Source organism: Tachysurus vachellii, chromosome 2 (assembly GCF_030014155.1).
Source record: "Tachysurus vachellii isolate PV-2020 chromosome 2, HZAU_Pvac_v1, whole genome shotgun sequence".
Classification (NCBI taxonomy): domain Eukaryota; kingdom Metazoa; phylum Chordata; class Actinopteri; order Siluriformes; family Bagridae; genus Tachysurus; species Tachysurus vachellii.
This window is the reverse complement of record NC_083461.1, coordinates 23,371,699-23,382,246: the sequence shown is the minus strand read 5'-3', so window position 1 is coordinate 23,382,246 and position 10,548 is coordinate 23,371,699. Positions and strand designations below refer to the sequence as shown.

General features: G+C 40.4%; 1 protein-coding gene across 1 annotated transcript; it reads right to left on the bottom strand.

The window, feature by feature from the left end:
- Positions 1-246: 246 nt before the first annotated feature.
- Positions 247-9,845, bottom strand: lsm12b (LSM12 homolog b). The gene is made up of 5 exons (XM_060863878.1): positions 9,661-9,845; positions 4,162-4,295; positions 3,387-3,496; positions 1,913-2,039; positions 247-997 (listed from the first exon to the last, which is right to left on the bottom strand). The coding sequence occupies exons 1-5, from the start codon at positions 9,785-9,787 to the stop codon at positions 905-907; spliced, it is 591 nt and encodes a 196-aa protein (XP_060719861.1). The 5' UTR covers positions 9,788-9,845; the 3' UTR covers positions 247-904.
- Between the last annotated feature and the right edge of the window lie 703 nt (positions 9,846-10,548).

The following is a 10,548-nucleotide window of genomic DNA, read 5'->3' as shown; positions in this document are numbered from 1 at the left end:
ATATCCTATGATAGCTTCAGGTGTTTAGTAAACATTAATTACCATAAAACATTTTTTCAATGGTTTATGCAGTCAGTAGATCTCAGCAGTAGGAGTGGTGTAAAGCCTGTGTGTTTCATGTTGGTTGCTCAGCACACAACAGAGTGAGGATATGAATCTCTAGAACCTTCTCAGGCTTCATTTCTGTTCTTTGAGGTGATTTGTTTAATGATAATAAAAAAATTTCAGAAGTTAAAAAGTACAGCGTTACAGTCAGAATTTTTGTTACTTTTATTTTAGAAAATGTCCTTTTTAAACTGTGGCATTTCAAGTCACATCTTGTTTTAAAATGCAGAAAAAACAGACACGTGTAGAACATGAAGACAGAAAAAGGGAAAACTGGGACAGGGAATGAAAGCTAACGCTTCTCTGACTGCTTGGGTTTTTTTCTTTCTTTTTTTTTGCGAAAATGGAATTGAAGATAAAGGGGGATGAAAATGAAAGGAGGGAAGGAGGAAGAGGAGGGCACAGAGATAGAGGGACAGAGATGCTGAGAGTTAGTTAGGAAAACTATGGGGTGCTTAATAGTTGATATTTTAAATTATCTTTATAAAGATTAATTTAGAATCAAGTCTTTCCATCCTCACTTTTTCATCTGATTTTTTTTTCTCCAAGATTTTTTTTAATTTTATTTGATCTGGTAGACCCGGGGGGCCCATGGTGACCGCCCCCCCACCCTCTGACTGACACTGAATGGGGGGAGGAGGAGATGAGAGACACACAGAGAGAGACAGAGACAGAGACAGAGAGAGAGAGAGAGAGAGAGAGAGAGAGAGAGAGAGAGAGAAGTGCCGTTCTCGCTCAGCTTTCGGGGTGCTGATGCCCACCGTGCCCTCTCTGGCCAATCCGTGCACATCCCATCACCTCAGGATGATAACGACGACTCCTTCTGTGTTTGCTGTGCTTGTGTACGTTGCATCGACTTCTGCGTTTCCACGTCTCTAAAATGTTTCTCGACCTGCGGCAGACAGAGATGACGATGTCAAAACCAAAATCTGCACCGGTCAGATGATCAAAAGCAAGAGCCACTTTATTTCTTTATGCAAGAAAATGACAGGAGTGAAGGAGAGAAAAAAAAAGAAACACATTTTAAAAAGCTGATTAAGGAATAACAGATTTTAATAGCAAAAATGGATAGCATACGTTCTAAAAAACGAATTGGATAAGACATGTGTCAAGCCACTAGACAAGAAAACCTTATCTGAAAACTATTTTTGTGCCTTTCCTGACTACATACGGAGTCTGACACCAGTTTAATGTTTGCCACACTGTGTTTTTTTTGTGTCACTTCTTGTCACATGTTGATAGAAAAGGGCATGCTGGATTTCTGGCCTACAACCTTAAATGGTTGGAATCATTTTTGCATGACGAATATTGTAGAGCTGAAAAACATGACCTGAAAATACCTACACTGTAGTAGAATGTGGAGAGATGTGTCCGTGTGTCATTGTGGACTAGGTGCATGCTACAGTTTTGGTCGTCGTTATTTTATGTACACAGAGTGTTTGACTAAAATCCACAATTTTTCCATGCCCCGAGTTACCTTCCTAGGGGAAAATGTTTTGTTTTTATAGGAAATTATTCTATAATGTAGCCCTAAGCGATGCGGGCTGGTTTATACTGGCTGTAAGGCATGTAATACTGCTCTCATGCTCATGCGTATCTTGCGTATATTCAGACGCTTTGCTAAATGGTCTTCTGTCCGTCAGGTTTCCGAGTGGAACTGTAAATCTTTTTAAATCTTTTTATCACTTCCACATGTGTATGGACCAATGTAGTGGATCACATGCAAAAGACTTGATGCAAACACAAAGATACAATAAATAGCTTCATATAGAATTATACTGTTAGATAGGAAGAAAGAGAAACTTACAATTTTGCGTATATGACTTAAAGCACTTCCCTCTTTGCCTTTGCAGTTTTCCACCTGATACGGTGGCGAGATGACGACGTCGTCCATCACAATAATGTTCTTCTCCTGCCATTTGCAGTCTTTAATGCTGGAAGAGGGAAAGAGGTTTAGACAAAGAGTTACTATTTGTAAATAACCCACAGAGAATTAAACGGCCATTGTGTAAATAACTAGACAACTCTAAGATAAGAAAATAAGAAAAGCAGTCCGTGATCTTACTACTGGTCGCTTATTGTTGAGCTTTACATTATAAACGCTACAAACCCCAACAAACATCTATAAAACCTGCATTTTAAGCTCATTTATTCAACACACCTTTCGAGTGACAAACAATCCAAGCCGAGTGCGGCTTAAAGTGAATAAATTATAACTATATGCATTTTTTAATACGCGTCCTTCTTTATAAACCATTTATACCAATCCTAAACCAAGACAATAATTCGATAGTGTTATCAAAGTAAGAAATAAATATAGGAGGAGATGTAATATATAGGAGGAGTCTCGAGTGTCTGGGCTTTCTAAAAGTCAGTACGTTTTCTGCTACAGGAAAGTCCTCAGGACAAACAAGTCTGTTGTCAAAATCTATTCAATTTAGTTGTTTAGAGCTTTTAACAATGGACATTTTCGCAAGGCAGCTTTACAGGAGCATAGAAACAGAATATAAAAATTGTAAAGTTTAAAATGAAGTTACTATTTATCTCGAACATTTATCCCCAATGTGGTGACTGTGGTGAGGACAAACTCCCTCAGATGATGAGGAAGAAACCTTGAGAGGAACCAGACTCAGAAGGGAACCTCATCCTTATTTAGGTGGCACTGTACAGGAAATAGTGATAAGTAAATGTAAATAAGGTCCTTTCTACAACAGTATTGTCCAGTGGAAATGTGGAACCAAGAGCTTCTGAGGAATTAACAGGTCAGAGTCAATTCTGAGATCGTTACAGACTTAACACTAATTAATTCCTGCTGAAGTCTTCAGATGTTCACTGATTAAGACCTGAGCACAAAGTTGACCAAGACAACAGTAGTTCACAGATGGCGTGATGGTCTCCAAGTGGTTCTGTCTACAGAAATCATAATGGGTCACAAGCTGTCCATAGTCGGGTCTGTCCGTTTTCCAGACAGATACTACAGGAGGAAGCCAAGTGGATAAAAACTGATGTTTGTTTAATTAATAAAATTGTTTGGCCAATTGCTGTGGTAGAAAAGAAACAAAACAGTCTGGGGGAAGACGGGGGACGTAGTCAGTACTGTAGTGTTAACAGTTGCTTTGGCTGTGTCTACACAACATACCCTAAATGTATAAACATGCAAACGAAACAATCATTGAACTGGACACTAAAACCAAGCTGAAAACACACACCCACTACAGCGTTGTGTCACTCACACACCCAAAGCTGCAGGTAAGGCTGATGAGAAGGCTGAGTTGTCTTACGTTTTGTGTATAGTCTGGAATAGTTGCTGGCCCTCGACTGAAACCCCAGCGCTGATTGCATAGGCTTGGGACAACTTGTCTTCCTTTTCCGTCCTTGCTCGATTGGCAAGCTGTGGGAGAGAGAAATCAACAGACATCAGTCACGAAACACACACCAGACACGAACCTCACGTAAATGAGCTCCAGTATGATTCACAAAAGACAAGCAGTTCAAAAACTGTCATCAGTAAAGATGTTGTGTGTGTGTGTGTTTATACTTGTCCACAGTGTGCTCTTCTATTGCACAAGCATATTTTTAAATATCAAAACAAATATGAAGTAATTCAATAGTTATGTAATCATGTCATTATTTATGAAAAAAATTATATTTACAACAGGTTAAAGCTGCAAAAATTGTTACATTTCGGAGATTTACAGCAAACCTGTACAAAAGCAGAGTTAAACAGTCTAACAATAGTTAACAATAATTAAGATGCATCAGAAAATCCGTTCATTTACAACGAAGTGAAGTCAGTAAAGTCGTTTAGCTTAATCCATGCTAACTGCAATCTCTCACAATTTTAGCCATCGTCGACGTGTCAGTGTGCCGTCACGCCTGTGACAGTCTGCCTCTATCTGTCTGATCACACTTACGCAATTATCACCAACACATCTGTCAAGTGCTGTGAAATCTACATTTCATAGAGTAGAAATATGGATATGTTTTGAACTCTCCTATATTGAAACTGAAAATAAATAAATAAAAATAAAACTTCATGGAGGTCACAGCACTTACCTTGCTGACATTCAAAGACGCTAGAGGAGGCGGGGTCTCTGTGCGGTCGTTAATGGTTTCTACTTCTGAGACGTAGGCTAAGTTGATCAGGATGATGTCGCTGAGGTTGGGCTTGCCGCTGGAGGCAGCGCATTCTGTCAGGAGGGTTAAGGAAAACAAGTACAAGCAACTCAGAGAACATCCAAAAGTCCTAACGCTTCGGTTAGGAAAACTGTAGGCGACATATGGTTAATGTGGTGATTTTTGTGGCGAGGGCTAATGCTTTCAGACAAACTGAGAAAACTGTAAGCAAGGAAAAAACAGACAATTAAGAAAGGCACACAGACATCTGGAATATTGAGCATTACTGAGGGGACATGGAGATGAATATTATACCGGATTTGAACATAACCCTAAGAGACTCCACCGCCGACAAATCCATTTAGTCCAACTCTAAATTGGACATGACGGGGAAAGCTGTCTGTCTGCATGATAAATGTGCTCAGAGGCACATATCTGCAGAGCAACTGTATATATACACTGTAAGCTGAGAGGATCTTCTTGGGATATCTTCTAACATTTAGAACGGGAGGCGGAACCGAACCCCTGCGTACAGCTGGGTAACTTAAGGGGTTTGATCAAGGCTCTCGCACAGAGACTCAAGCAACTCATATCCCAGTCCTAGAGAAGGACATCAGTATTCCTGATCTTTAAGCGTGGCACAACCCAGTATCACTTGCTTGGTTTTATTCTGTTTTAAGGTTCGGGACCGTTTCAGAAGACGGCAAAGCGAAAATAATAAATAAAAATCCCTCTGACGCAACATAATACAACAAGACACAAAGCAAAAATACACGTCCTTCCCTCGCTCCCTGTCTAACCAAAAACAACAACAAACAGAATAAACAAAGCTGACGGCGAACAGGGTGTGTTAATATTTACAGGGAAGAATCTACAACAGAGCAGGGAAAAACACAAAGGGCTAGATCAACACAATCTCTAACAAGCAGTGGATTTATACATAGAGGCACGGCACCAAGGAAGTTAAGGTGATGAGGTTTAAATGCCCGTCAGATATATAGCCAATAGCACGGGGGAGGGTGTTGGGCATCGCATGTAATATGAGGATCATCCAATGCAGTGAAAGCGGGAACGTGACATAGTCGCGGAGGTGGTGCTGGAAACAATATGGAAACAGACACAAAAGCCACCCAAGCCACCAGCAACAGACAAAACATGGCATAAATCCAAGCACGCTAATGTGCTACGATCCTCCCTTAAAACTGAACGTTAGGTTCTTTCACCTTCACCACGTTCTCAGAACCTTTCTAATGCCAAATATCTAAATTTCTGCGGAACTAATAACCACCGATTAAGACGTTGGTTGTTGTTTGACGTACGATGTAAAAACAGTTGCGGATTGTGGTCTGTAAAAACAGTAATTGAATCAGAGCGTGAACCGATATGAACTTCAGTGTTGACGAGCAAGCAAAAGAACAAGGGCTTCCTTCTCAATAGTGCTATAGTTAAGCTGAGAACAGTTAAACTTACTTGAGAAGCTAACAGGATGAGCTACACCGTGAACGTCCTCCTGAATTAGGACAGCACCAGCACCACTAGCGTCTACTTCGGGTTTAGAGGGTGTCTTGAAATCAGATGCAGTGAGAACAGGAGCACTACATAAGAGCAATTATACAGACTTGAGTGTGGCTTTACAGCTAGAAGACCACACAGAAAAGAGTGAGTGTGATGATGTGTTGTAAGAGGCATCACACTGAGAACATCTGAGAAGTTCCTACAAAAACGCCTGTAATACCCAGCCATCCGCAGAAATCGCCTAAACTCAGGCTGACAGATGTGAAAACCCATTTAAAACTATATACTAACAAACATTGTGTTTGTACAGAATAAAAATAGAGGCTACGTCGCCGGATCCCGGGTCCATCAGGTTTCTGGTGAAACTGTAAAACGAGTATTTACTGATCATTAAAAACCAGAAGAGACAGTTTTGAGTAACAAAGTGAAACACGGTTGTATTTGGTACTCAATATCAGTCCAGAACAGTACACGATTCAAGACAATTCCATCAGGAGCCACACCTGAATCCACCAGGTTAATCAGCTGATCTTGTGGTTTTATGACAAAGGTGTGGCTTCTGCTTGGTTGGAATTAAAACCTGCACCAACTCCAAAACTTTCCGGATGAAACTGGACACCTGCTGTAATGTTAGAATGTTAGAAGGGTCATATTGTCTCATCTGATTTAAAAGACATTTGTAATACCCCTTTTCCACCAAAAAGTACCGGATGCTGGTTCAGAGCTAGCACTGGTGCTGGTTCAAAGTTGGTTCCACTGGCGAACCTTCTAAGAACCGGTTTGCCTTTCCATCGGCTAGAGAGCCGTCACAGAGCAGAGTCTGACGTCACTGTATATTTGTCATCTTTCTCAGCAACGTTAGCGCAGCAGCAGCAAACACAAACACATCAACAATGGCGGATGTTGCTTTATTGTTCTTGCTCATGTCTTTGTGAACCTACATTAGCATCCAAATGCAGCGAATCCAACGTGTACGTGCAGCTCCATGTAATTTATATAAACGGAGGTTGCAATCGAGAAAGTACATAATATTTTATCTTTAACACAGAAAAAGTTAGCCTTATCATGTAGCTACCTACTATCATGTGTGCTGATAATTGATCATATTGCGGTAAAGTAAAAGTGTATTAAACATTAGTATACTTAAGGTACATTATCAAATGTGCTAACAGTAGCCCCGCCCCCAGCCCCTGACACAAACGGTTCTTAAGTCTAGACCAGCAACGTTTTGGTGCTACTTAAGAACCACTTTTCCTGGTTGAGAGCCGGTGCTTTGGCTGTCGAAACTAGGCTCTGGCTCCGAACCAGCACTCAAACTGCCTCGGTGGAAAGGGGCGTCTCATCCACCAATAGTGATTTTTTTCTTATCCAGTGTCAGGGCCTGGTAGCCCCGCCCCTCTTCCACTACGTAAAGCAAAGCAGTACGTCAGGATAGTCAAAAACAACTAAAATAATAATTATAACTGTACGCAATTCTATCATGACTCCATTCGGAAAACATGCGACGCCCACCAAGCAGTCAGTCAAGTTCATGAATCCAGTGGACATTCTGTGCTAAAAACCCTTTATTAACGACATTACTGGTACATTACTACCTCTGAGCGTGTTTATAACTTTACCTCACACGGCTACCAAAAAGATAAGAATAAGCAAACACGACATTGATGTTCTGGACAAAAACAAAATCTATTTCTGTTTAAATGGTGCTACACTCTCCTTTGTTTTGATTTTTTCCCCTATTAAGAACGTCATTTTTCCTTACAGCAATTCGCTCTTACAGCTTATTACGATACCCTACTTTTCTTACAACGAGGATGTTATTAGTAGTGAGTGTTTCCTCTTCTCGTACAACATTTCTGGTTCAACTCTGCACTTGCTTGGGAATGTAGTAAAGTATCAAATGTACTCAGAGTTACAGCTGTAATTTATGTTGATGGCCTCGACCGCTAACTCATGTCTGGAGTCACACCTTATTTAATAATTTATTACAGTAAATAATTTCAGCTCATTAACTCACAGCGTGCTAAAGTTCCGTAGTCGACTACATGTCAAAGTAGTTAAATTCAAGTACAAGTAATAGAAAACCTGTTATTTTATTCAGGTACAATTTTTTGCCGCTAGGTTTTATCTATTCGACTCCTGAGCTAACTGAACCGCAGCTGATGTCGGTGGTCTGCAACAGACACCATGAGGCTTTCAAAGATCTAGTCTATCCTGAGTGACATTCAACTATGGTCACACACAGTTTAGCTTACTTTAACATGTTGACATTCTCCTGAGTTCACCAGAGCCTCGCAGCCTGTGGAAAGACCAAACGTACCGTCGCTTTGGCGGTTTCTTAAGATTCAAAGTTTTTAACCAAAGCTGAAGAGCGTCTGCGTGTTACGTTACGATAAGTGGAGATCACATGATGTCTCACGTCCACGTTCAGCCCTGATGCAACATGGTTTAGGACCCATATCTGCATACACAACACCAGTGCTTGCAAATCCATAACTATTCATACCAAATATGATAACGGTAAACTACAGCCTCGATAAATCACAACATAATGTAAGCAAGTCTGCGGAAATGTCCAGAAATTGGTAAACAAAACAATTCCAAATAACTCTACCAATATCTATCTATCTATCTATCTATCTATCTATCTATCTATCTATCTGCTGAAAAATATCCATTACAGGACTTGTTTCAGCGTGTTGTTGGTTCATATATAAATTTACCCAGAGAGATCGCAGCAGATTTTGCAATGATTTTCCTTTCGTTTTGACCACCGGTTTTTTTTGTTTGTTTTTTTTTAAATGGTCAACTAATGTTGAAACTGAAATTTTGGGGCTGGGTTAGAAACATTTTAAATCTCCAACACCACTAACAATGAATATGAATATATGAATATATATATATATATATATATATATATATATAAAAACACACCGCTGGTTTTAGTGTTATGTTAATTAAACCAAGACACTAAAGTTCTCAGTGAAGACCAGAGTGTTAGTGAGTTTCTTCTCAAATATCTAATGCAGACATTTCATTGATGACTCAGAAGCTACTTCACTTGCCAAGCCACATTTCATAAAAACACATATTAAAAAAGATCTACCCAAAGCCTGTGAGGAAGCCAGTTTTCACACAGCAGACCTTCAGATACCTGAACACCACAACCTTAAAGCCGCTGTGTCAAAGTGACGTCCAGCTCTTTAGTGTGCTAAGCTAACTAGCAAGCTTACAGTTTAAAAGTTCAAATCTGAATCAAGTCTCTTCGTTTCGACGTCCGAGAGAATCCACGTACGTATTTAACACTAAAGGATGTCAAAGACTGTGTTAGCGGATACAAACAGATGAACACTGCTAGCTCGAGAAACGGCTAACGTTTGCTAATCAACACGCACAATAATGCGCGCTAGCTGCTTTATAGCCCGGAGTAAACATCCCCCAGAAGGGTGATATATAAACACACACGTTCGTCTACTGAATTCTGACATATGTTTATTTGAAAAAAAAGGTCTGAGCTGAAAAAAGAATAAATAAATAAATAAATAAAGCGAGATAAGCGTGTAAGGTGCGCGCTAATGCTAACTTAGCCACTGAGGTAACAAGGACAGGTAAAGTGGCTAAGCTAGCTGAACGTGAACATGTCAAAAAAAAAAAAAAAAAAGACAGGAGTCACAATTAAAGCAGGAAAGTAAACAACAGCGGTGATGCGAACTGAGTCTGATGAGCAGGAATGAAAAACTACCGCGGTACGAAATTAAAATGAAAGCGGAATTTTTAGGAAAATGTGTTTTGAATGAAGGCAGAAAGTTAGCAGTTAGCATCAGAACATAAACACGCCTGAACACCGCTAACAGCTAGCGCAGGCCGCGGACAAACCGCCGCGCGAGCCGCGTCACACGCAACACAAGCGCGACAAAAGGATACTCAGAGTTAACATCTTGGTCTGGTAGTCGAAGGCGACGACTTCTCCTTGTAAGCGTTGACCCAAGCAGGTGAAGCAAGAGACATGGCTCCCGACGCTAAAATACTCCCCCGGTCCAGGAGCCGCCATCTTCTCCGCCAGGGAAAGCGGAGCGCCAGCTTTACGTAAACGCACGCGACGGCGTGACTCCGCTCAGGAAACTGGGCGTGGTCACATGACGCACAAGTACAAAGGGCTGCGTACTGAACATGCGCACTAGCGTACAGATCACACAGGTTCTCCAAAAATAAAAAATAAATAAAACACACCTGTGGGCAGATTTATGTATTATAAAAAAATCTATTCTAAATTATAAATTATATCTCCATAGAAATACATTCTAACTTATCTTCAGTAAGCACTTTATACTGTAAACACTTGAGTGTGAATACACTGATGCTGTAGGGAACCACACACTCTCTCACTCACTCACACACACACTCTCTCTCTCTCTCTCTCTCTCTCTCTCTCGCTCACACACACTCACACACTCTCTCTCTCTCACACACACACTCACTCACACTCTCACAGACACATATGCACACACACCCCAAGGGGTCAATTAAGAGTTGCCAATCTATAATATACCTGGAACAATAATATTTGACATATTTATTGCAGCCATACAACTTACAGAACACCTTTTTATTAAAATAGAATAGTGTAAATAGTGTATAGTGTAAATACTGTGTTCAACAATATTGCGTGCAGAAATACTGGAATGAACACAGTATTATAGCAGCAGTTACATGAGATGATGTAAAGTATTGTGCAAAACAGCAAACGACTGAAATGTGAAGCACCATATTAAATCCAACTTCTGCCGTGCCGCCATCTCTACCAAGATTCAC

Bases quoted from the DNA above. Each gene is read 5' to 3' on its own strand.
- lsm12b (XM_060863878.1), bottom strand. From the start codon at position 9,787: ATGGCGGCTCCTGGACCGGGGGAGTATTTTAGCGTCGGGAGCCATGTC. The intron at 2,040-3,386 runs GTAAGACAACTC...TCCCTCTTCCAG, and splicing joins TTCCAGACTATACACAAAAC to CATTAAAGACTGCAAATGGC. The intron at 998-1,912 runs GTAAGTTTCTCT...TGTCTGCCGCAG, and splicing joins TAAGTCATATACGCAAAATT to GTCGAGAAACATTTTAGAGA.